Raw genomic sequence first — 27,695 nt, forward strand, 5'->3', positions numbered from 1 at the left:
CCCTAACTTAAAAAAGGTTGAAAACCACTGCTTATTTCTATGCCACTATAATTATGTGCACCATGACTTGATTTGGGTGCCGTATGGGCTTTGAACTCACTCACAGCCGTAAGCCATCCCTGATACATGTCAGCCTGTGAAGTGTGTATGCGTCCAACCATGGCTAATATATCACTACAGTATTGTGTTACATTACAGCTACATTAGTAGCTGACTAATATGGCAGAGAGGCAGAGAGGCAGAGAGGCAGAGAGGCAGAGAGGCAGAGAGGCAGAGAGGCAGAGAGGCAGAGAGGCAGAGAGGCAGAGAGGCAGAGAGGCAATCAGTTCTTGTAGGTAAAAGGTTGGCACTGGTATAACTCAAAAGGAAAACCAACATTTCAGATTTTTCATCTCAAATTGTTTTCAAACTGTAAGAAAAAGCAACTCCGATATCAATATATTGAACGATTTATTTTTTAAGCTTCTATCAACATTTATTATTTGCAATGTACATTATAATTCATAATTTCTCCTAGTTTTGTTCCTGCTAAACACTCTTCGAATTTTGCATCCATTTCTTGGTTCTGAGCTTCTGTGAAATTATTTTTCCAGTCTCCAACATCACCTTTAAGAAAAAAAACAATATGAAATATAATGTAATAAAATATATTGTTTAAGCTTTGATAAAAGATTGATAACTACAGCTGGGTGAAACATTTAATAACTTTTGAGGCTGTCATAAACTTGGGACTCTCGCAAATTGTCCAAATTCACGAAATATTACATAATGGGGATTTTCTTATACAAATCCAAATCCATATAATTCATGGAATTTGGTGAAATTCTGATTAAAATTGAAGTCTTTCATAATTACTTTTATATATGTCAATAGTAACATTTTGGTCAGGTTTTCCTTCCTAATGATATGTTTTTGTCTATGACCTCTCCTCTGTGATTTACATAGTCTACATTTCTCGTGTAGGAAATCTGTGGTCTTAAAATGACTTCAGTTTTCATTAGTATACGTATTTTGATGTCAAGTTAACAAATATTCTTATCTTTTCATAAATCAGTTTAGTTTTCACCATAACTTTTTTAATACCTGGTTATAACCACGTACCAGATCCACGTTGCATAGCAAGCATCCAATCTCACACTGATGAAACCTAAATGGTCAAAATAGCTGTCTGTTGGTAGGTTAACGGGCTATGCACTTCTTTAACCCTGTGTAATGACGTAGGCATATGCTTATAGGCAGTGTTCGACAATCCTATACATTTACACGCCCGGGGCGTGTGGATTTAACCCCCAGGCGAGTAAATATTGGCCCAAGCAGCACACGTGGTTTTTTTTAAATTTCCCCCGTTCACGCCAATTTTTTAAAAATAAATAAATAAGTAATCTCCCTCCCTGATTGGAGGAAGAGGACCGGCTGGCAGCTCTGGGTCCCCTCAGGTCCCCGGATGTAGGCTGGGAGGGGGGGTCCCCGGATGTAGGCTGGGAGGGGGGGTCCCCGGATGTAGGCTGGGAGGGGGGGGTCCCAGGATGTAGGCTGGGAGGGGGGGTCCCCAGATGTAGGCTGGGGGGGGTCCGCGTGGCTGCTGCTGCCCAGGGCTGGAAGACAAGGTAGGCGCTTCCCCTCCGTCCCACGCTCCTTTCGCACCCGCGCGGGCAGGGTAATAGGAGCGGGGAAGAAGGGAAGCAGACTGGCGGGAGGTAGAGGGAGGGGGTGCGCATGCGCACGCGCTGGAGGGGGGGGGGTTGGCAATGTTCCCGGCCACGTTTCCCATCGGGGAGGTTGGTGTGGCCCGTGCGGCTGTTCCCAGCATGGCTGCCTGACCCCCCTCCTGGCTGCAGCCTGGGCGCACGCGCGGCTTGCTACGTTTCCCATCGGGGAGGTTGGTGGCCGTGCGCCTGTCCGGCTGTCCCCCCGCTGGTCCCCGATCCTCCCGCTGGCCCCCCCATCCTCGCGCTGACCCCCGATCCTCCCGCTGGCCCCCCCATCCTCCCGCTGGTCCCCCGATCCTCGCGCTGACCCCCCGATCCTCCCGCTGACCCCCCAATCCTCCCGCTGACCCCCCGATCCTCCCGCTGGCCCCCCCATCCTCCCGCAACTCCTGCCCGATCCCCTGGCATGTGGAGCAGCATGTGGAGGACAAGCAGGCACTGGAGGAACAGGTAGGCCCCCTCCCTTCCAATGAATACCAACCCAGTCACCCACCCAGTGGGTGTGTGTCTGAGTGTCTGTGAGTGTGGGTGTGTGGGTGTGGGTGTCTGTGAGTGTGGGTGAGTGTCTGTGAGGGTGTCTGTGAGTGTGGGTGTCTGTGAGTGTGGGTTTCTGTGAGTGTGGGTGGGTGTGAGTGTGTGTATATGTGTGTCTGTGAGTGTGGGTGTCTGAGTGTGGGTGTCTGTGAGTGTGGGTGGGTGTGAGTGTGTGTCTGTGAGTGTGGGTGTGTGTTTGTGTGTTTGTGTCTGTGAGTGTCTGTGAGTGTGTGTGTATCTGTGTGTGAGTGTATGTGTCTGTGAGTGTCTGTGAGTGTGTGTGTATCTGTGTGTGAGTGTTTGTGTCTGAGTGTTTGTGTGAGTGTGTGTGTGTCTGTGTGTCTGTATGTGTCTGTGAGTGTATGTGTCTGTGAGTGTATGTGTCTGTGAGTGTATGTGTCTGAGTGTATGTGTCTGTGAGTGTATGTGTCTGTGAGTGTATGTGTCTGTGAGTGTATGTGAGTGTATGTGTGAGTGAGTGTTTGTGTGAGTGAGTGTTTGTGTGAGTGAGTGTTTGTGTGAGTGAGAGTTTGTGTGTCTGTGAGTGTTTGTGTGTGTTTGAGTCAGTGAGTGTTTGTGTGTGTTTGAGTCTGAGTGTATGTGTCTGTGAGTGTATGTGTCTATGAGTGTATGTGTCTGTGAGTGTATGTGTCTGTGAGTGTATGTGTCTGTGAGTGTATGTGTCTGTGAGTGTATGTGTGAGTGTATGTGTCTGTGAGTGTATGTGTCTGTGAGTGTCTGTGAGTGTATGTGTATGTGTCTGTGAGTGTATGTGTCTGAGTGTATGTGTCTGATAGTGTATGTGTCTGTGAGTGTATGTGTCTGTGAGTGTTTGAGTGAGTGTGTGTGTCTGTGAGTGTTTGTGTGTGTCTGTGTGTGTCTGTGTGTGTCTGTGTGTGTCTGTGAGTGTTTGTGTTTGTGAGTGTGTGTCTGTGAGTGTTTGTGTGTGTCTGTGAGTGTTTGTGTGTGTCTGTGAGTGTGTGTCACCCTCTCCCAGTGTCGCCCTCTCCCGGTGTCGCCCTCTCCCGGTGTCGCCCTCTCCCTGTGTCGCCCTCTCCCTGTGTCGCCCTCTCCCTGTGTCGCCCTCTCCCTGTGTCGCCCTCTCCCTGTGTCGCCCTCTCCCTGTGTCGCCCTCTCCCTGTGTCGCCCTCTCCCTGTGTCGCCCTCTCCCTGTGTCGCCCTCTCCCTGTGTCGCCCTCTCCCTGTGTCGCCCTCTGCCTGTGTCGCCCTCTGCCTGTGTCGCCCTCTGCCTGTGTCGCCCTCTGCCTGTGTCGCCCTCTGCCTGTGTCGCCCTCACAGTTTCGCCATCACCCTTTCCCTGTCGCCCTCTCCCTGTGTCACCCTCTCCCTGTCGCCCTCACCCTTTCCCTTTCGCCCTCACCCTTTCCCTGTCGCCCTCTCCATGTGTCACCCTCTCCCTGTCACCCTCACCCTTTCCCTGTCGCCCTCACCCTTTCCCTTTCGCCCTCTCCCTGTGTCACCCTCTCCCTGTCACCCTCACCCTTTCCCTGTCGCCCTCACCCTTTCCCTGTCGCCCTCTCCCTGTGTCACCCTCTCCCTGTCGCCCTCACCCTCTCCCTGTCGGACTAGGTGGCGAGTAGATTTTTTGGTTGGGTGATTTGTCGAACACTGCTTATAGGGGTCCATGTTAAAATGAATGAGAAGTAAAGTGACACACTATGCTCATCTGCATGTCATTACTCAGAATCCCTGGGTGCAGTGGAAGCACTGTTTGCTGCGATAACGGGGAAAGACAGGGTTGCAGACCTGTCTGAGACATGCAACTGCACCACCACAAGTGATATTTTTATTTACATTACCTTTCCTAAAGAGAACTTGTCCAAATTCCCCATGAGTCTGCATGGATTTCTCTTTCATGGACTTGAAGGTGCCTTTGTTGGCAATGAGCTGAACCTGCTCCGCAGTCAGAGAGAAACCAAAGAATTCAGATAACTTCTTTATTGCTGCATCCAAGTCCTGTATACACACAGAGAGATAATGGTTGGATTCACACTAAAATCAGACAACAGTACTTTAATTTATATCAGAGTGGCACCATACACACGTAATGTTACTGAATGGATTAAAAGGAATCCAATTAATTTTACATTGCCAAACTTCTTTTACTTGTTCAATGTCTTCTCTAAAGCTCTTCACATCAGACCTGTACAAAAAAAATCTAACACAGACACACACATATAATATATATATATATATATATATATATATATATATATATATATATATATATATATATATATATATATATATATATATATATATAATCAAAAAATAAATAGATGATACCGTTCTGTGGCTAACGAAATGCTTTTATTTGTGCGAGCTTTCGAGATACACTGATCTCTTCTTCCAGCGATGTTACAATGAATGAAGCAAGGATAACTTAAAAACAGTGTCTCTTGGAATGTTATCTGTGCTTCTCCTTCCCCCGGTGTGGATGTGTTTTATGGCTAGAGGTGTCAAAGGGTAACTGAAAGCAAGTGAAGAAAGAGTGTGTATGTGTGTCAGTGTGAATAAAAATGAATGGAGAGCCCACAGTATAAACAGTGCTCTACACAAGGTGTGTGTGGAGTGAGAGGGATATAAATGGTGTGGGTGGGCCACACCATTTATATCCCGTCTCCCAATCCTATCCAAAGTCATGGAAAAATGTGTCCACTCCCAATTAAGCGATTACTATAACAAGACAAATTTTCCTAGCCAATTCCAATCTAGCTTTCGCCCCAAACACTCTACTGTAACTGCCCTGCTAAAAGTTTGCAATGAAATCCTGTGTGGAATGGAACGGGGTCAACTCACTGGTGCAGTATTCCTACATTTTGCAAAGGCTTTTGATACTGTTGATCATGCTATCTTGCTCACAAACTCCAGAGCTCTGGAATAGGGAAGCATGCTTTAAACTGGTTTCAGTCCTACCTATCAGGTAGATCCCAACGTGTGTCCATCTCTGGCGCTAACTCTAACCCCCTGGCTATCACCTGTGGCATCCCGCATGGCTCTGTTCTGGGGCCCCTACTCTTCTCAGTGTTCATCAATGATCTTCCCACAGCTTGTCAGGAAGCCTCAATACACATGTATGCAGATGACACAATCCTATATGCACACAGCCATAGCCTCTCTGACCTTCAACACATACTTCAGTCTGACTTTTTCAGACTCGAAAACTGGCTTTCCCAAAACAAACTGTTTTTAAACACTGACAAGACTGTAACAATGGTATTTGGGACCAAGACTAAATTTTTAAAGCTTCCAGCGACTGAGCTCCAGATTACAACCAACACTAACACCACCCTAACTCCTGTTACTAGTTTTAAATACCTGGGCATATGGTTTGACTCCCACTTAACATTCGGGATGCACATTAATACCCTGACAACCAAGACCTATGCCAAACTAAGGGTACTCTACAGGAACAAATCCTCCCTAAGTCTCCTGGTCAGAAAACGTATCGCACAGCAGATGCTAATGCCAATTATTGACTATGGAGACATAGTATATGGCTCGGCACCTCAAACCCACCTTAGAAAACTTGACACCCTCTACAACTCAATTTGTCATTTTGTTCTCCAATGCAACTATAACACACATCACTGCGAAATGCTCAAAGAACTAGATTGGTCATCACTCGAGTCTAGGCGCAAAGTTCACCTTTCCTGTCTTGCCTTCAAATTCTTTATGGGCAAGCTACCCAGCTACCTGAACAAGCTCCTCACCCCTACCAAATGCAGCACCTATCACCTGAGATCAGACTCCAAAAGACTGTTCATGGTCCCAAGGCTCAACAAAGTATCCGGCCGCTCCTCCTTCTCTTACCGTGCACCCCAAAACTGGAACAACCTTCCGGAGACTCTTAAATCTACCACCAGTCTAAGTTCTTTCAAATCTAAGGCTGTCTCACATTTTAATCTGGTCTGTAACTGTTTCATACACCTATAATATATATTATCTCTTACTGTGCATGCAATGTCTTGTATATAATGTATACCCTGCTCATTATGTAACTGTATTTGTAACCATGTATTATTTGTCTTAACTCTGTGCCCAGGACATACTTGAAAACGAGAGGTAACTCTCAATGTATTACTTCCTTGTAAAATATTTTATAAATAAAATAAATAAATAAACATCCCCAGCAGACAGAATGATCCGTGGGCGGGTGGAGCAGGCGGCGGTATGGGCGGGGGATAAATAAATAACGTAATGCGGGGGAGTGGGAGGTGGCGGATAAATAAATAATGTAATGCGGGGGAGCGGGCGGGGGAGCGGGCGGGCGGCGGATAAAAAAATAATGTAATGCGGGGGGAGTAGGAAATTGAGAGCGTAATTGTGTGCATGTGTGTGTGTGTGTGTGTGTGTGTATGTGTGTGTATGTGTGTGCAGGGAGCTGCCGAGTCTGTTCTCTTTCAGCAGCCAATGCATTGATTGGCTGCTGAAACTGACGTTGCGCTGCTGCAGCCTGGAATCACACTTTTGAATGACTCCAGCTAGAGCAGCGGCGATGACGCCGTGCTTCGCAGCCAAAGGTAGTTTAAACAATGAACACTACCATTGGCTGCCAAGGGTTTGTGACGGACGTGCGTGCACAAAAGCGCGCAGGTCGAGTACCGCTGTGTGTGCTCTCAGCCTTAATTTCTCTAAATTATTCTTTTTTAAATGTGTTTCGAAACTGTTTTTCTTCCTCAGGAGGTATTCTGAGGAAGAAACACCAAGTTTGGAAACGTGTAGAGTTAAGTAAGGAGGCATCCCTGCAGGTGTCTGAATGACCGAGTGCCCCCCCCCCCTGGCGTTATCCCCACAGCGCTCCTCCCAGCTAGCAGGCAGGCACGAAGGAAAAGACAAGGTGGAGGAGTTCTAGAAACATCAGCACCTGATCGCCCTTCGTGCAGCCTTTCAAGACACATATTGGAGAGACAGACAAGGGAGAATATAGCCGAGTAGCCGGAGGACAGTAGAAGCCTTATAGGCTATAACAACGTTTAGTGCAGGCGCACTGGAGCAGTCAGAGTGTACACTGTTTTATCCAAGATTCTATTATATATTTACATTGGATGGGAGGCCATTTTTAAACAGTCCCTTTTTTATTGTGAGTATAAAATTGACATGAATGGCAGTTAACACAGATGGATATTGGAGTTCAATTATCATAGCATCTTTAATTCCTGCTTATATGCCCAACCTTTTAATAATGTTCTAAATGACTCAATTCTGAAACCAAAGCAGTCTTTTAACATGAAGCAATCATTTTAAGTTAGTTTTAATACAATTTTCATAAAAATCTGCAATGCTGTACTAACAGGGGCAAATTTTATTTATTAACAGAAATGTAATTCAGTAATGTGCCGCGAGTTCTGTCGAGAGATACAGACACAACAGAAAATAAAATATGTTGGGGGTGATTACAAATAAAGGCTTTATTGAAAGGGTATATTTTCCTCATACCGATTTATATGTTATGATTTTTGTAGTATGACATAACGACCATAATAATATATCAGAAAGACTAAATTAAAATGACCTCCATATATACAGCTTGGAAGAGACCAGGGAGAGGGCGGATATGACTGAAAACCTTTATGTATTTGAAGAGGTGATGCTGTGAAGTTGGAGGGTGGCAGGATCAGGGGAAATTAATGTCTACTTATTTCATGGAAAGGATGGTGGATTCATGGAATAACCTACCAACAGAGGTGGTAGAGGGTAGTAGAGTAAGGAAACACAAAAATGTTGGGAGAGACATAAGGCTATCCTAAATATGAATGAAAGCCAAGAATCAAATGGGGTCAGAGATTCCACAGTATTCTATGTTTCTAAACCGTATGGAGTTATTACCCACTACTACAGTAATATAACATTTTACAAAACTAGTTCACTGTTTGTAAGACAACACTAGTGTAATGAATACACGTGCTTTCACCTTATGTTATTATACATTATGTGCCATTTTCCATTTGATCATATAAACCTGCAGTGCACATGAACAAAAATATGATTTCTCACTGAACATTGGACTCACTTTTTTCATCTCTTCAAAGGTTATTATCATAACACCTTCATCATCAATGTGTTTGTTCCATGCAACGGCATGATCAAAATATGATCCCCAGCAAACTGAAATTATGAAAATGGAGACATTAGTTTCAATATAAAATGATCTTTGTTACCATAAATCTTGATAGAATAATTTTATGTGGGTGCAAACTTTAAGTGCTAGACTCACTAAATTTAGATTTGTTAAAATATGGCATTATTAGAACATGGGATAGTGGCAATATAATCTGGAATTGCCAATGTATACACTAATAATTAATCATCATCTTCAGCCCTTGTTGATCCACTAGATTAAGGTTCTCAATGACCTTCCATGTATTCCAGTTGCACGAGCTCTTGTCCACATTGCTCTAACAAATTTCCTAATTTCATCCTGCCATTTTATACTTGGATGTCGTCTTGGCCTTTTGATATTCCGTAGAATGTATTTGAGTACCATCTTTGTCCAATACTGTTATTTTTTTCTTGCAATATGTGCGGTCAACTGACATTTTAATTTCTTCACCATAGTGATGTCACAGACTTTGGTTTGCTTACGAACCCATTCATTTTTTTTCTTGGCTTTTCTGGAAATACCCATCATTGAGTTGTCTGAAGCTTCTGAATTATCTTTGCATTGTGTTTCCAGGTTTCCCATCCATATGTGAGCACAGGGAAAATATACTGATCAAACACTTTAATCTTAATGGTATAGTGGAAAGTTCCTTTTATTCGATTGTCTTGTTTCTTCCAAATGTTTTTCATCCAATATTTATTCTTCTATTGATTTTTCATTTGAAAGGCTCCCATGCGTTGATACTTGCTGACCAAGGTAGACATCGTTTTCAACTAATTCTGTTCTATTTATTTTGATCTTTGTAGAGTTGACACATTTGGTGACATGACTTTGGTATTACTGAGATTCAAATGGAGGTCCAGCTTCTTCTTTGCTTCAGTGAGTTCTCTGATTTGTTGCTGGAGGTCTTCTGTATTTGTGACAAAAAAGGTCATCTGCAAATCGTAACGGGACTCAAATATTCACTGTTGATTTTGATTCTTTTTCCCCACTGTTTTTTCTGACATAGTGTCCCCCTTTCATACACCCCTGTTCCATATTTTGCTTGTATCTTTGTGTTATCTAAGAGTTGATCCCTTCATGAAAAACTTGTATGTGGTCCAATGTGTCATATACACTGTGAAATCCTCCTTGTTCTGGGCAAAGTCCAGGGTCTGTTGCAGCTGATTAGTGAGTTGTTGTCAAACCAGTCTTAGGCCTTGGCCATGTTAGTTGCTTGCTGGCGGAAGCGCGCTGAGGCGCGCTCCCGCTCAGCACTGAGCCCCTACAGCCGCAATTAGAGCGGCTTTAGTAGGGGCTCACCTGCGCTTCCGCACGCTTGCGGAAGCGCAGGTCTTAGGTGAATTTAAAATTCCCCGCTTGCCGGCGAGACAGGCCGGTCACGTGAGCGGTTCGCCCAATGAGGGCGAACCAGCTCCGTGACGTCACTGGCCCACCCCCGGCCAGTGATGCGCCCGCCCCAGGCCCGCCCCCTGACGGTCTGTCCCCCTTCTGCCCGATACCTGTCCCCCTTCTGCCCCGATCCCTGTCCCCCTTCTGCCCCGATCCCTGTCCCCCTTCTGCCCTGATCCCTGTCCCCCTTCTGCCCCGATCCATGTCTCCCTTCTGCCCCGATCCATGTCCCCCTTCTGCCCCGATCCATGTCCCCCTTCTGCCCCGATCCGTCCCCCTCCTGCCCCGATCCCTGCCCCCCTTGTGCCCCGATCCCTGTCCCCCTTCTGCCCCGATCCATGTCCCCCTTCTGCCCCGATCCATGTCTCCCTTCTGCCCCGATCCATGTCTCCTGTGTGTGCATGTGTGTGTGTGCATTGTGTGTGTGTGTGTGCATGTGTGTGTGTGTGTGCATGTGTGTGTGCATGTGCGTGTGTGTGTGTATGTGTGTGTATGCATGTGCATGTGTGTGTGTGTATGTGTGTGTGTGTATGCGCCTTTGTGTGTGTGTGTGTGTGTGTGTGTGCCTTTGTGTGTGTGTGTGTGTGTATGTGTATATGCATGTGTGTGTGTGTGTATGTATATGTGTGTGCATGTGTGTGTACATTGTGTATGTATGTGTGTGTATGCATGTGTGTGTGTGTGTATGCATGTGTGTGTGTGTATGTGTATGCATGTGTGTATGTGTATGCATGTGTGTGTGTGTATGTGTATGCATGTGTGTGTGTGTGTGCCTTTGTGTGTGTGTGTGTGTGTGTGTGTATGCATGTGTGTGTATGCATGTGCGCGCGCGTGTGCATGCACGTGTGTGCGTGCGCGCGCGCGCGTGCGTAAATATATTTATCAAAGTTGCACAATGTTAATAAATAATTTATTCTCACAACATGTCTTTTTTTTCATTTTTAAAATATTATATAATATACACACACACACACACACAAACACACACACACAGGTTCCCCAGTGACACACAAACACACAGACCACTTCAAAGTGACACACATACACTGACAGCTACCAAGTGACACACACACACAGTGATACCCGCCTCCCAAGCGCGCTTGCTGTCTCCTCTGTCAGGACAGCAAAAAGCTCCTGGTAGAGCGAGCGGCAGCAAGCGAGAGCGAGCAGCAGCACCTAAGCGCTTACTATGTCCCAGGCCTATAAGCAATTGGGAGTACATGGATTAGTCTATAGTTTTTAAGTTCTTCTTTGTCTCATTTATTATGACATTGCTCCATTGTTTTGGAATTGTCCCTCATCCTTATCTCACTGCGTCAATGTATGGTTACAGCAAAAGCAATAAATGAAAAGATAGATTGGTAGAATTTGCAGACTGTGAAAACTCCTATTTCTTGAATTCATTATTCAAGAAGAATCCAAATAGAAAATGGACATGGAATAGACCCAATGGAATCAAGAATGAAATTAACAATATATTGGCTTAGAGGAAACCGTCCTTAACCGTTTTGACCACTGATTGGTTAGCTGCAAATGATATGTGGGAAGACGAAAACTGATTAAAAAAAGACAAACACAACCAACATCAAGAATCTAAAAAATGACAGCAGAGAACTTTAACTCGAGATGCAAAATCGCTTCAGCTTGCATAGAGATACTTTGTCAAACAATTATAAATTACACAAACATAAAGATTGTAGTTGAAAGTGAAGAAAGAAACTGGATAAATCACTAACAAAAAAACAGGATAAGACAATATCAAATAAAACTAAGCAATAACTCTGGAAATAACAAGAAATGAAGCAATCCCAAGACGTACTGTATAACTGAAGATGTAAGAAAATAACTGCAATATGGCCAAGAAGACTATTTAAGATAACAAAAGCTTAAAGAAGAAGCAGCAACTTACAGTATGATTGAGAAAAAACTAGTTATCGCACTCAAACAAAAGACAGTGGGGGTTATGCACCAAGCAGTGATGTGTTTTAAGTGAGATAAATGCCTTTATGGTGCAATATTGCGTGCAGTGCGATTCACAAAGCAGTGATAACACTGCAGTATCGTGCTTAAAAGGCTTTTTTTACACCAAAACACAGCCATTAATAAAAAAAAAGGTTGCGCCATAAAGGCATTTATCTCACTTAAAAACACGTATCAATGCTTTGTGCAAGCCCCCAATGAATCAGTATAGAATTTTGCATCATTAGGTGAAGTTACTTGCTACACAAATTATAATATCTATCAAGTTTTGCACCTATCTCGCTCCATTACCACCTTTTATTTGTTCCAAATAATCTGCCAGGTCTGAGGTGGTATAAACCTCTGTGCATCACAATCTGCATCAGATGTAAGAAGCTTGGCAAACAAGCTACTGTACTTATAAATCATGCATCTCTTGGTGAGGCATATATTTACTAATCGCTGTTATTCCATAAGACCCCGTGTAGCCCCAGAAAACACTTTATAGCCTATTTAAGTGAACGTACCAGAAGTTCTCTTCCAGTGCCAGAAAGTGACATGTGAAATAACTCCACTTAGTAAATAGTGACCAAAGTATCTAGTTCCTTAGCAGAAGAATGTTTGGTTATATCTATATCCTCCAATTGTTCGTGATCTTCACAATCTAGTGCAGTGGTGTGCAAACTGGGGGGGCAGGAGTTTTTTCTGGGGGGGCGCAGGCGGTTGCAGAGGTCCCGCGCGCTTCCCCAAGGCATTAAAATAAAAAAAAATAAAAAACGTATTTACTGAAGTGCCGACGAGTATTCTAAAACAAATCTGGGGCAATCACCAACAAGATCCAGGTACATGCTGGGTACATGCTGCAACATTTCAGTTACATTTCTGCAGACAGACAAATGGCCCATCGGATTAACAGCGGGGGTCCCTGGCAGTCCCATTCAAACTGAATGGGACTGCCAGGGACCCCTGCTGTGTTAATCCGATGGTCCATTAGTCTCTGCAGAAATGTCACTGAAATGTTGCAGCATGTACCCAGCATGTACCTGGATCTTGTTGGTGATAGCCCCAGATTTTCCAAGGCAAATTTAGGGCAAGTTTTAGAATACTCGTCGGCGCACCTGTATAACAAATTACATCACTTAAAAATAAATATTATGATATTTGTCTAATAGCGTCCCATTTATGTTGTATTATTATCTCTCTCCCCGCCACATCAGGACCTCTCTCCCCTCTTCCACAGTCTCACACTCCTCTCCCAGTCTCTCCCTCTCCCAGTATTTCTCACTCCCCCTCCACTGTCTCTCTATCCCTCTCATCAGTGTCTCTCCCTCCCCCACTCTCTCTTTCCCTCCCCCCAGTGTGTGTCTCTCTCTTTCTCCCTCCCCCTAGTGTCTCTCTCACTCCCCCCAGTGTCTCCCTCCCTCCTTCAGTGTCTCTCTCACTCTCTCCATCCCCCAGTGTCTCTCTTACTCTCCCTCCAGCCATTGTGTGTCTCTTCCTCCCACTAGTGTCCCTGTCTCCCCTCAGTGTCTCTCACTTTCTCCCTCCTCCAGTGTCTCTCTCACTCTCTCCCTCCCCCTAGTGTCTCTCTCACTCTCCCTCCAGCCATTGTGTCTCTCCCTCCCGCCAGTCTCTCTCTCCCTCCCGCCAGTCTCTCTCTCTCTCCCTCCCGCCAGTCTCTCTCTCCCACCAGCCAGTGTCTCTCTCCCACCAGCCAGTGTCTCTCTCTCCCTCCCGCCAGTGTCTCTCTCATCCCCATGTCTGTTTCACCCTCCTTCCCCATGTCACACTGTTACGCCCCCTCCCCATGTCACACTGTCACACTCTCCCCTCCCCACACTCACCCCCCTTCCCCATGTCACACTCTCCCCCCCTCCCCATGTAACATTCACACTCACCCCCCATCCCCATGTCACAATGTCACACTCTCACCCCCCCTCCCCATGTCACACTCTCACCCTTCCACACTCACCCCCCCTCCCCATGGCACACCCTCACCCCTCCACACTCACCCCCCCTCCCCATGTCACACTCACTCTCACACCCCCATAGTACACTCTCACTCCCCCTCCCCATGTAACACTCTCACACTCTCACCCCCCCACACTCTCACCCCCCTCCCCATGTCACACTGCACCCCCTCCCACTGTCACACTCACCCCCCCTTCCCATGTCACACTCTCACCCCTCCACACTCACCCCCCTCCCCATGGCACACTCTCACCCCCACACTCACCCCCTCCCCATGTCACACTTACTTTCACCCCCCCATGTCACACACTCACCCCCTCACCCCATGTCCCACTCACACACTCACCCCCGCCCTCCCCATGTCACAATCTGTTGCTTTCATCACTCTGCATGCAACAAGGAAGAACTGCAGGAGCTGTGTAGCACAGCGCCACCTAAGAGCCGAAAGAGAAATTGTAGCTACCGAGTGCTTTTCTCTGTTCCTGGCAAAATCGCCGCCTGCTGCCTGCGCCCCCCTTAAACAATCTTGAGCCCCCCTGGGGGGTATGCCCCCCAGTGTGCGCACCGAAACATAAAGCTTGGCCCCTGCAGACGCACTTACCAGAATGCTTTCCTACTGTCTCTGTACAGTCTCACTACCAATTAGATTGTAAGCTTTCGGAGCAGGGACTCCTCTTCCACAATGTTACTTTTACAGTATGTCTGAAGCACTTATTCCCATGATCTGTTATTTGTTATTTACTGTATAGGATTGTCACGTATATTACTACCGTGAAGCGCGTTGTACATTAATGGCGCTTTATAAATAAAGACATATACATATACACCTACACTACCCTAGATCAGGCAAGTTAACCCTTTAAACACCAGAATGGCTTGCTAGTTATTTTATTATGTGTAAATATTAGTATTGTTTGGTAATTTTCTGCACATGTTAATCTTTGATGTTCAACTTAAAATAGGGGTCACTGTTTACAGTTATATGATATGTGTTGGCTGAGACTACGCAGATCTTCATTCTTAACAGTGCATCGATAACATGATTGGAATTCTAAATATTATGTAGCCCCGAGGTGAAATTTGAATCCCTGGCCCCTCTCCGCGAGTGCCGTGAGGTAGCGGGTGCCGCCGGAGGCTGCGACGGACCCGCCGGCACTTCGCGAGGGTGGGGGCCAGAGCAGGGAGCAGATCGCGCTTGTGGTTGCCGGGGACGCGATCGGGCCGTCGCTAGGGCCGCGATCGCGTTGCCACCGGCTCGGCGGCTAGAAGAGAGTGCGCCGCCATTGCGCGTAGGTTCGCGCATGCGCAGGAGGCGGCCAGCGCGCTATAGGACTCCAGGGCTAGGGAGAGATCGCGCGAGAGTAGGGAAGAGGACAGTAAGGTTGTGGCGGCCATTAGGGGTTCGCGCATGCGCAGGGGAAGCGCGCACGCGGCCCCAATGCATAGACAGCCCCCTGGGAACTACAATTCCCAGAAGGCTTAGGGAGATAGGCATCAGGTGCCTGAGTGTGGCCAATAGGGCTGGAGGAAGCTCAGCCCGGGAGGATAGATACATTTCCCGGGCTTTGCTGCGTCAGTCTGCACGAGGAGTAGGAAGGAGTAGGAAGGGTGTAGGGAGCTCGTGGCTCCTGCATCAGGTAAGGGTTCTCCCTAGATTCCCAGGCAGGCCCCAATTCCCGGGAAGGGCAGGGGGTAACTGAAGAGGGACGCCTTAGCTAGGGAGGTGACCCTTGGGTGTGAAAGGTGCAGGTTTGGCAGTGCCACAGCGGAGAGGGCTGTGGGCACTGTCAAAGAGGCACAGTGTGCAAGCAGTGGATTTGCTGCGGGATCCAGGTGGCTGTGTGTGATTGCAGCTGTCTGTGTGTGTGTCGCTGCATGTGCTGGGCGCAGTGCGTGCAGTGTGTGTGAAGTGTGTGTGAATCCCTGCAGGCTGACAGTGTGAGCTGAGTGTTGGCTGCAGGTGCGTTAGGCTGTTAGGACTAGCAGTTACAGTTGAGACTGGGTAGCTAGGGGAAGGGGGGCAGGTTATTGTCCACAGGCCCTAGGAGTTTTCCCCAAGCCATCCCAGGTTGCGGTTCCTCAGGGACAGGCCCTAGGTTAGGGTTGCTGTCACTCTAAAAGTAGTTAGGCAGAAAGCTGATAGCGGCGGTTGCTGTTCCCATGCGGTTGGTGTTGCCGTGATCGGTTGCAGTTCCCGTGGAGCGGTGGGACCCTCGTTGGGGTCCACCGGCAGAGTACCTGGAAAGGATCAGACGGACGTCTGACCCTTTGAGAAGTGTGTTGCGGTCCCGAGCATCGGAGTGCTCGGAAGTTACTTCATTATTAAGTGCACCCACAGGCCTATTCACATAGTGACTGCGCAGTCACCCACGACCTTTCGTAGGAGTACGAGACATTGGGTGTGGGGTGATCACAGGACACTGGGTGGGAACACCAGACATTGGGCTGAGGTGATGCGGATAGCGGGTTATGTTATGTTATATAATGTGTTATGGTATGTGATATGTGTTCTCAAGTAAAGTGTTAGTATTGTTTTATCTACGTGTGTTATGGTATTTCTTACTCAGGGCTATCTTTCCTAACGGGGGATCCTGGGTAAGTGGAGGCGCTGCACCAGGTAATGGTAAGGGTTTCCCCAGGCTCCCAGCTAGCGGAGGCTCAGATCTCCTGGAGCCACAGGTGTTAGGCAGTACCAGTAACCCTTTAGGAGCAGGTGTGTTGCAGGGAAAGGGACCGGTTAGACCACGAGGGGCCAATGTGAGATTGGGTGGGTCGGCCGGTTCACAAAAAGGGTTACAATTATATCATCCAACTTTTTGAAAGATAGAAAAAATAGTTAGCAGTATCTAATTAACATAGATTATATAACCATTTCAACTATTATTACCACTAAAAAAATAGAACTAAAAAAAGAGAAGAAATATTGATCAAATAATGATATGGAAACTACACATCAGATCTGTAACATTGTTTTCTTATATTACACGAACAGTCTGCTATCCACGCTCGCGCTGTCCTAGAAGTGTCTTGTGGGACTGGCAATCACCCGTTGCTGCTATGTGCGTGGAGCTTCTCCCCCGAAAATGCTCCTAAGCAGGGGGCTCCAAAAGGAGACCCCAAACGACAAAAAACACAAATGATTCTGCTCACTGCAGAGTCAGGGCTTCAACTCGCCTCCCGAATATAACAGAGAAGGGTTCTGGTGACTTACTCCAGAAGTGAAAGGTAGACAACAAGAGACACAGGAGACCAAGTTGGGATTTGGACAACCCACCAACCAAACCAATGCTCCAACACAGGGCAAGGAAAAGATCATATTCAGAAGAGAGCTGTGTGTGTCATCTCCACGGCTGGGGCTGTCCGGACGCTTTTGCTCAGCTCGTGGCTCAGATCACGCTGCACTGATGAGTGCCTGCCTCCCCCATATCCGTTTTTCTGGCCCAGCGTCTGTATATCCTGTGCAGCTCAGTATTGTGTCAAGGGTCAGTGTTGTTACCTTAGGGTAATTAATTACTTATGTGGTAATTGTGTAAGTGCTTGCTCCTATTATAGGGCAGCAGTATATTACAATTTTGTTTATTCTTTGTCATTTGGGAAGTCACATGTGTTTATGTGTGGTCTATTAGACTGTTCTTAATAAAGTACTTTTTTAATATCATTATTAGAGGCTCATTTCAAATTCTGGGTTTGTTATGTTTGGTAACTAATCCCCGGTGTGCTGTGTGTGTTTTGTGTTTTTTGTTTTCTTATATTGTTAAGATCTAATTGCTATAAAATTCTTACTAACAATGTCACTGAAAAAAATATCTAACATCGGCAATTTAATCAGTGAAAGAATACTGTAAAAAATGATCCCTTCTACTAATGGTTTCAAATGTTTCACAAACACAGGTACAAGATACAGTACTATCACAATACCTTTTCCAGTCATGAAGTCTTGGAAAAATGTATCCCAGGAACTGTATGTGGGAAGCATTGGATTGTTTGTATAAAAATGGAAAAGTGACACTGCGGTGTCTTTTGGATTCCGAAAAACCACCAGCAGCTGTTAGAGGACACAAAACAAGATAAATATTTACGCACATTACACCCATATTGACTAAGCAGTGCTTAGCCATAAAACACATTCTTGTACCAGAAGACATCTTGCAGCTCATTAGCTTGCATAAGCCATAAGGTGTCTGCCAGCGGTGGAAGGTGTCTTGTAGAATAGCCCCTATTAGTAAATATGGACTTGAATAAATGTAATTATTGCTAATTCTGTTAAGACTGCGTCCATAGATAAAGACTGCGCGTACGCGTCCACACGCTGAGCGATCAGACTGCCTAAAGGCAGTGATCGCGTCTATACGGCGTGCGTGCGAAAGCGGCAGGGGCATGCGATGCGCGAGAAATCAGTCAAAACTGATTTCTCGCGCGATAGGGCGGTCACGTGAGCGGTTCGCCCAATGAGGGTGAACCAGTTCCGTGACGTCACTTGCCCGCCCATAGACACCCCCCTGGATGGCGCGCGTACTAAGGCCAGGGAAAGCACCCACTTACCCTCAGCCTCCGCGCGCCTCCGCACGGCTGCTGTGTCTATGGACGCAGCCTAAGGCTGCTAAACCGTTTAGGGACCCACATGAATGTTCTTCACAGATGAAATAAGTGTAGATTTAAAAAATATACAGATTCCTTCTTGAAGTGGGCATTCGAGCACTGTAAAGTGGTTCCACACCAGGGGCGTAGCTATAGCTCGGGCACTCTTGTGGGGCCTGATCTAACCCCCGCCCCTCCTGTCGGCGGCACATTGCGGGGCCTAACATGCAGGAAGGAAGCACAGAGGGAAATGCCTTCCTCTGCAGGTGGGTGGGGCCTGGGTTAGGGGGCGGGGCCCTGAGATGCAGTACGAAGGTCTGAGGGGTAATTCCTTCCTCTGCAGAGCCTCCATTTGTGGGTGGGGCCTAGGTCAGGGGGCGGGGCCTCATGTAGAGCAGCATGGGGCTGGAGCTGCAGCCTGAGAGAGAGGCTGGGAAAGGGTTAAATCACAGGTTTAAAAACAGAAATGCAAAGGATACAGGAAGGAAGAGACACAGAGAAAATGAAGTACAAGAGAAAAATACATAAGAGGGAACAGAAAGACATGAGGTAGAGAGCAGAGAGAGGGAGAACAAAGACAGAGAGCAAAGAGAGAGAGAGAGAGAGAGAGAGAGAGAGCAAAGAGAGAGAGAGAGAGTGAGCAAAGAGAAAAGAGAGAGAGAGAGAGCAAACAGAGAGAGAAATGAGAGAGTGACAAAGAGAGAGAGCAAAGAGAGAGACAGAGAGCAAAGAGAGAGACAGAGAGCAAAGAGAGAGACAGAGAGCAAAGAGAGAGACAGAGAGCAAAGAGAGAGACAAAGAGCAAAGATAGAACAGAGAGAGAGCGCAGAGGGAGAGAGAACAGAGGGAGAGAAAGAGAGCAAAGAAAGAGAGAGCAAATGGAGAGCAGAGAGAGAGAGATACAGATACAGACAGAGTAATGTGAGAGAGAGCAAAGTGAAGAGACAGAGCAAATAGAGAGAGATCAGAGAGAGAGAGAGCATATATAGAGAGCAGAGAGAGAGAGAGAGAGAGCAGAGAGAAAGCAGAGAGAGAGCAAGCAATGAGAGAGGCAGAGCAAAGTGAAAGACAGAGCAAACAGAGAAAGCAGAGAGAGGAAAGAAAGTGAGCAAAGCAAAGACAGAGAGCAATGAGAGAGAGAGCAAAGAGAAAGAGAGAGTGCGCAAAGAGAGAGACAGAGAGCAAAGAGAGAGACAGAGAGCCAAGAGAGAGACAGAGCAAAGAGAGAGACAAAAAGCAAGGAGAGAGAGCGCAGAGGGAGAGAGAACAGAGGGAGAGAAAGAGAGCAAAGAAAGAGAGAGCAAAGAGAGCGAGCAGAGAGAGAACAAAGAGAGAGCGAGACTGAGCAAGAAGAGAGACAGAGCAAAGAGAGAAAGCAGAGTAAAGGGAGAAAGCAGAGCAAAGACAGAGAGCAGAGAGAGAGAGAGCAAAGAGAAAGCAGAGAGAGAGAGAGAGAGAGAGAGATACAGACAGAGCAAAGTGAGAGACAGATTGTATGCTCTTCAGGACAGGGATACTGTACAGTACCTTCTCCTAATGTATATGTTAACTGTGGAGGACCATGTAACAACTTTAAGTGTATTATTTTTAACTGTTGGTAGTGGGCTTCATCTGTAAATTAGCTGCGTTCCATTAATTTTGTAAGTAATGCTACTATATATTCTAGTTTGCCTTGTTTCTATACATAGAGTAACTAAAGAATTAGCAGCAATGCTTTGATATGTGGGATTTAGAGTGCAGTCAAGTCACTTTAGGTTAAAAGCACACACACAGGTGTATTAATATTTGTAGACAATAAACAGGAAACACACATACCTGGCACCACCAAAAATGAAAAGCAAAATTCAATGTTTACAGTACCTTCACTTTCTTATCAAAAACAGTCTTGGGGATGTCATCGTAAAATAAATGAGTTGTTAAGACTCTTGGTGAAGATTCTTGTTTCAGTTTCTGAAAAACAAGAGTGGAGATCTAACATTGTGTCTTTAATTTTGTAAATATACATTTTGTGACAGATGAAAACAGAGAGCTGGAAGGGCGGAGACAAGGTCAGAAGTACGAAGATGGATTGCATATGAAATCACAAAGTGCTAGATTGTTGTCTCACTTGTGGTGTTCTATTAAAGCGCTGCGCAAACTTTTTCAGCTGCGGGCCCCTTCCTGGGAGCCGCAGTGTTGGCGCTCCCCCCTCCCCTGAAGGCACGGCTTCAAATGACGTTGCCGGTGACGTGACCCCACGGTGTCATTTTACGCGCGTTGCCATGGTGACGCGTGCCGTCAAATGACCCGGCTGCCGGTAGGTAAGTGAGGTTACAGAGGCACACGCCTCCCCCGGCAATAAATTAAATGCCAGGGGGAAGAGAGTGGGGCCTCTGTAACAGCTCACGCCCCCCTGCAAATTCTCCCGCCGCCCAGTTTGCGCACCGCTGTAAAATCTATTTGTAACATAGAAATTAAGATTATAGAAGATACTTTTGTACTGTAGTCTTGAAAGCAGTATTCATTTATTCATGATATTGTTAATCCAATAAGTGTTTTCACTTTTGTAGTGTTAGTAGCAAGTTTTAATATATTTTCCAGGCTGAGATAAATGTTTTATTAATAAGGTTGAGTAATAAAGATCTAACAAGAATACATATAATAAATTCAGGATTCAGAACATTTCATGGACTTTCCTGATGTTATCATGGAATTCTATTAAGGTGCCTGGAAATTGATAATATTGGTATTATTAAAGTAAACATGTATATAATATTAAAATGTACCAACACAGTATGCTCACACTAAATTTGAATTTTAAGTGAAACAACCTAATTGTTGAAGTCACATATTGTGTAAGTTTTCTGATTTAATAAATTGAGTGTTTGTCATCATGGAAATTTGTAGGTGAATACATGAAGAGTTATAAGTGTTCCTAATATAAATGGGAATCCTGGATATGAACAATTAAGACACTGGCACAAAATTGGTTGTCTGAATACATAATATATTTTTATTTTATAGAAACCTCATATTTGTCAGGAGCTCCGAATTCTAGTACTGGAATCATTGGTGGTGGTTCTTTATCGTGAATGGTATGTACCATGTCGTGTAATAGCTGCAGAGTCCAATTAGATCCTAAGGAAAAGTAGGACAGAAACATTTCCTTAGAAAGTGTTTTTATTTTTATTTATGATCATATCAATGTGGAGTTTGTCAGTGTATATCAATACAGCACTTACACCGGAATTCACAGAGCTCCGATAAGAGGCATCAGAAGTCAATCCACAATGCTGTGAGGTGTAAAGTATAAACCGACCCGTACCTGAAATCATTTGCATGTACTGTAATTGCTGGGTCTGCACAGTTGCCTCTAAGCATTCATAGAGTTCGACAACATGGTCGCCTATACAGTAGAGATTTCTTCATTCAGGCTTTGGTGGAGACTACGGGGCCTATGAACTAAGCGGCGGGGGAAAAAAATCACCATAGATGTTTACATTTTTGACAGCGTTGCTATCACGGTTTGCAGAAAGCCCCGAATACCAGTGATGGCAACATTTTCAAAAATGGCGAGTAGCCGGCGATGTGGTGATCGCCTATCTGAAAAGGGATCACCCGGCGAGTTGATTCTGCTGCAGAGAGAAAGCCGCCTCTCCCTGCGCAAATCTCGCCTGAAATTCAAGTTTTTACATTTAAATGTTATTACTAGTGTAGATGAGCAGGGGGTCTCCGGGGCAGAACCGCATTGATTTCAGGTCTGGGGACACCCTGCTTCCCGAGATACAGGCCTTGTTATGGGGTGCCGGTATCTCCTATGCATTGAAATGTCCCAGTCACATGACGTGGGACATTTACATGCATAGCAGATACCTGCACCCCATAACGGGGCCTGTATCTCGGGAAGCAGGGGGTCCCGGACCTGAAATCAACGCGGTTGTACTCTGGAGACCCCTTCCTCATCTACACTATTAATACAATTTATATTAAAATATGTAGTAAGCACTAATGCACAACCCACCCCCTGTGCCTTCACATAAAACAATTATTTATTTATTTTAACACACGAATGATCACATAGGCCGGCGGGAGTCCCTGGATGGTACCCACGGGTGTCCAGTAGTTCCCGGGTGGTGCCAGTGGGTGTCCGAGGGTCCTCAGGTAGTCCCCATGGGCGTCTGGGGGTCCTGGGTAGGTCCCCGCTGGCCTGCGGTACCTAAAGATGGCCTACATTTCAATAGATACACCCATTAACGGGTAATGTATTAATCTGTGCCTGTTTAGGGTACAGATGAATACAGTGGTAGCCAATGCATTCTTGCATTTCTTCTGTTGACTGTTATATTCTCTATTTCTGTTTATTGTTTAGATTAAATTGTTTTGAACTTTGATGGCTTGTTTTTTTCAGATTGTTTAGCGTTTTTTATTTAATGATGTATTTTGTCGGCTATTGGTTTTAATTGATGTGTTGCCTAGTGGCTGTATTAATTAATTGTTGTGTTGGTTACTGCTTTTATGTATTACATTTATTTTTTGGAAAGTGGTGTGATTTATTTAATTGATTGGCTAGTGGTTTCATTTAGGTAATTGATTTGGTTGGCTAGTGCTTGTAATTTGTGCTTTTGTGTGTTTAGGTGCTTGTTGTATATGTTTTATTATTGTGTATTTTGGAAATTCATGCTTTTTTTATTAGGGTGACTATTGACTGCTATTGTAGCATATCATGCCCCTATTATATGGGTATGTTGTACTACTATGCCAATCAATGGGTACAGAGTGGGTCCAGGGTGGATGGTTAGGCCTCCCGGATGGGTAGCGACTGAGTGTGTGTTAACCCCTTTATTAATTAACCCCCTGGATAATAGTTATTTTGCACATTACTGTACTGTATGTGTTTGGTGGGGAGGGGAGTGTATCTATTGAAATGTAGGCCATCTTTAATTTTTTTTTTTAGAACACGAATGGTATCGCAAGCCCGCGGGGACCACCCAAGGAACCCCAGCTGCCCACCATAACTTAAAATATAAATATATACATACACACATACACATGTAGCAGGTGTGCCCCTGGAGTACTATAACTACGTGTGCTGCGGTAACCTGTGAGGCTAACAAGAGGGCTGAGCCTCCGCCACTGGGAGCCTGGGGTTTACTTACACACGGTGCAGCACCTCCACTGATGAGGGATCCCAATGTGGTGGGAGTGTGCCCTCACCAGAACAATCATACAGTAAATACACACACTTGGATAAAACAGTATTTACTAAGCAGCATCATAATAACCTTGGTATAACTCTCCTTACATACTGTAAACATCATTGCATCCCACTGCATGAAAAGCATTACAACATCACACATGTCAATCATTGCATCCCCTTTGTCCTTTGAATAGCAATGTGCCTGGGCACTTAACCCTCCGAGTGTCCAAAAACAATAAAGTGAGTGTGAGGGATAGCGCTTCCCTGTGTTGGGGCCCGTTGGTGCACTTAATATACTACCTCCATGATCATAGTCCTGATCAGGATAATCCTTTGGAATCAGCAACTCCGCACTGTGATCCCACAGCGCGACGCGCTGCTCCTTGCAGGGATGAGTACACCGTCTGACTCCCCAGGGGAGGGATCCCCAGCCGGATGATCCTTTGCAACAGTCTCTGCTATGGAGTCAGATACTCTTTCAGCTCTCACGCTGCACTGGCATTCATGCAATGTCCTGCAGCATCTCTCTCTCTATCTATGAGTATAGTGAAGGAGTCCCTGCCTTAAGGCCTTTCCCTATCTTTTACAGTTATTCTCTACAGTGTCTCAGGGGACTAACTGGGCCCTGGGGGTTCACCTCTGGCCTAGTCCCTGGAGCACTGCTCCGTGGACACTACCTTTACCTTTCGTGTCCAGGTCATGACTCCTCACTTCCTGTCGCAGCAGGCAATAGTCTTTCCTTCCTCAGAAGCATTCCAGCCATCCCATTGGCTATCGTGTGTCACCAGGCAGCTTCCTCACTGAGCCTCATGGGAGTTGTAGTCTCTCTCCTGTACAATTAACATTGGGACCGCGTGCGCATAGGACACTGCACATACGTGTCTCTAATTGCCGCCGCGACCTTGCTCCACTCATGCTCAACCTTCCACTGCTCTTCCAGCCCTCACCGCTTCTGCGCATGCGTGACTCTGTGCTCGTGCGCGTGCACGCCTAACATGGCGGCGCCCTGGGGCGAGAACCACCGGCGACTCCTTTGCCCTGCATCAACATACTGAGGGTAAGGAGGGGGGAAACTGGAGTGCGGGGCGACCGGAAGGGTACCTGGCTACACACACACACACATACATACACACATGCACACATGCACACATGGTGTATGTGACCTACCATTCAGAGCTGCAGACAGATTTCTCAGGGCCGAGGACTAGAGTTTTGACCGGGGTCCCCCTCCCCCATCGGCAGAGTTGCGAGCCCCCCCATTTCACACCTCGCAAGCACCACCATTTCACACCTCGTGAGCCCGCTCTATATCCCTCCCTCTTCCTATATATTTCTCTCCCCTCTGTCTCACCTCTCCCTCTCCCACCCTTCATCAATTACCCCACTCTCACTCAATCCCTGCCCCCCGCCTAACATGAATTTCTCTCCTGTGTCTCACTCTTACTCCCTCTTTTCCTCACTCACTTTCTCTCTCTTCCAATTCTCCCACTCCCTCTGTCAATTATCCCACGCAATTCCCTCCTCACACTCATTCCCTCCTCCCTCACAAAATATATACCAAAAAATACTACCCCCAAATTCATACAAAAAAAATCCCACCTCCCAAATATATACAACTCCTTGTAGAGGGAGAAAGGGGGTGGCCCGGTAATAAAGGGGTTGCACCCCATATGGCCATCCCCTGACCTCATCAGAGAGACAATAGGTTAACTGGACTGCGGTCCAGGGATGAGGTTTGCACCTTGTTGTACCTTGAAAATGTATGTTCCCCTGTTCCCATGTTTCATTAGAAGCATGTATTTTAATGTTTTAAAGTGCATTTCTGTATCTCCAGTTCTGGAGGTCGCAGAGAGTTCATATTTGGCCAATAGGTGGAGTCACTGTAGGCATTAAAAAACTGGCAAAGGTCGACCCACTAAGCACACCAGAATGGAACTTATTAATATGTGTAGATATTAAAGTGTATATGTATTTTATTTTGGATCTGTTCTGAAAATGCAGACGCCATTTGCTAGGCTAATAGGTCATGAAGGGCAGACGGCTGAGTAGCCTAAGCACGGCAATCAAAAGTTAACTGCCTTGATTGTTACCCAATGTCTAGGGATTAAGTATTAATCAATCAACAAACTCTGTTACCTGAGGGCATGGGTTAGTCTGTTAGTCTGTGTCTCCACATTAGAGAGTGGATACAGATAATTGTTCACAATAGTCTGTGTTCAATGTTAAGAATAGGGTTGCACAGGTATATAAACTGTGTCAACCCTACAGTTTTTAGTTGTGCTGGAGTTGTGCTTCTGATACCATCTTGAATGTCACTGGACTGCTGGAGAATTGCTAGCGGATACTTCTCCATCCCCCAACCCTAAGTAAGTGTTATCTTCTTGTCTGTTAATTGTACTATATTGCTGTGTTCACCTTATTTAAGGAATAAATTATATTTTATTATATCTAAGCCTCGTTCAGTTCAACCCAGATATTTGGTGTTCATTATATCTTGTCATAAGCTACCGTGACACCCCTCCACCCACCAAAATATATATTAAACACCCCCCAATACATATTACAAAAAAATACATACAGTATATAAAAAAAACAAATGTATATTAAAAAAAATACATCTTAACCCCCCCCAAATACATATAAAAAAATACATGTTACCCCCAATACATATAACCCTTCCAATACATAGAAAAAAACAAATATAAATTAAAAAACAAATACATATAAACCTCCCCCAATACATATAAAAAAAAGTATAAAAAAAACAAATACATAAAAAATATATATAAACAGCCCCAATACATATAAACCCCCAAAGAGATATAAAAAAAATACATATTAGCCCCCCCAAATAGATATAACCCCCCCCCCAATACATAACACATGGAAACAAAACAAATACATATATTAAAAAAAATGTATATAAAAAGAAATACATATAAAAAATACATATCCAAAAACAAATACATATAAACCTCCCCCAATACATATATAAATACATATATAAATACATATAAAAAATCCCAAATACATAACCCCCCAAAAATTCATATTCAAAAAACAAATTCTTATAAAAAAACAAATACATTTAAAAAAAAAAACAAATACTTATAAACTTTTACCTTGGGGCTGGTCTCAGACCTCTGCCTGGGTGCAGTGGCTGAGGGGGCCCGGCATCTGGACAAAGCAGTTGCCGGCATGAGAGGGAATCCTGAGGGCTGAGTGACGACAGAGGGCCGAGCGTTGGAAGTCAGTGAGGGAGGCTCGCAGCTCGGGAGAGCCAGGGCCCGGCGGCAACGAGTGGTCAGGCCCAACTGTTCTGTCTGGCCACGAGGCCCCCTGCAGCCACCGGGCCCTGGACACTTTACCCAGCTGCGCCCCCCGTTGGTGGCCCTGCTCCCATTGATCTATTTAACCATTCCCAAAAAAAACAAGCTGTTTCTTCTATAAGAGATGGCCTCCATACATCTGGAGCCTGCAGCAGATGGAAGCACTGTGTACCCAGAAATAACCATCGGTAATGTACCCCAGAAGCCTGTCCAGAAGTTCCCACTACCACCGGTGGACCACTCAGCATCCTTTGAGCCAACAGGTAGCATGCACCATACACTGTGTTATGGCAGAATCTCCCAAAGGTTGGGGGAAACACTGTTACTTAAATATCAAACAATATATTTAGAAACCGTGCATATAGCATTCAAATCACTTACCACATTTAGGATAAGCCACCAGCATCACATCATTCTCTCTTGACTCAAAACAGGATCCCAACGCCTCAAAGGTCTCTGCACTGCATAAAATGCTGGGGTATAACACTCCATTGTATGTAAAAAGCAGCTTGTCTGGCGACATCCCATCAGCTGCTGAAAACACTTTCTCTACCTCTTGCAGGAATTTCACCCTGTTTGTCATTTTATTCTACTCTGGCTGAAAAAGCTTTTGAGGTTAGTTTGGTCTGTGTCTGTAATCTGAATACACGTTCCTCTTTTATGAGAAACTGGGCGGGGACAGATGTGGAAGACAGAGTACAGCCCATGTGCATGAGAATGAGAAGTAAATCCTTAGCCTGTGCCAGCAATTACATCATTCTGGTAATATCAGTTTTGAAAAACAAGAAGAGTTCACAAAGAGGTTTAAGCATTGTGCTCCAACTACATTGGCTTTTTCAGTAATTTAAACTAAGATATTTCTTAGAAAACCGCCTGGGGTCTCCAAAGTATTTGAAACTCTTTCAGTGTCAAAGAACAATGCA

General features: G+C 45.5%; 1 protein-coding gene across 2 annotated transcripts; it reads right to left on the minus strand.

Moving 5' to 3' along the window:
- Positions 1 to 433: 433 nt before the first annotated feature.
- On the minus strand, positions 434 to 27,443 carry LOC142493076 (sulfotransferase 6B1-like). Of its 2 annotated transcripts, XM_075596545.1 has the most exons (8): positions 27,154 to 27,281; positions 23,744 to 23,901; positions 21,275 to 21,384; positions 20,128 to 20,217; positions 17,608 to 17,734; positions 8,278 to 8,372; positions 4,064 to 4,220; positions 434 to 606 (listed from the first exon to the last, which is right to left on the minus strand). In XM_075596545.1, exons 1-8 carry the CDS (start codon positions 27,156 to 27,158, stop codon positions 479 to 481), a joined length of 870 nt encoding a protein of 289 aa, XP_075452660.1. In that variant the 5' UTR covers positions 27,159 to 27,281; the 3' UTR covers positions 434 to 478. The 2 variants fall into 2 exon arrangements, with proteins under 2 accessions (XP_075452660.1, XP_075452659.1); XM_075596544.1 differs by lacking the exon at positions 23,744 to 23,901 and having other exon boundaries at positions 27,154 to 27,443.
- Between the last annotated feature and the right edge of the window lie 252 nt (positions 27,444 to 27,695).

This window comes from Ascaphus truei, chromosome 4 (genome assembly GCF_040206685.1).
Source record: "Ascaphus truei isolate aAscTru1 chromosome 4, aAscTru1.hap1, whole genome shotgun sequence".
NCBI lineage: Eukaryota > Metazoa > Chordata > Amphibia > Anura > Ascaphidae > Ascaphus > Ascaphus truei.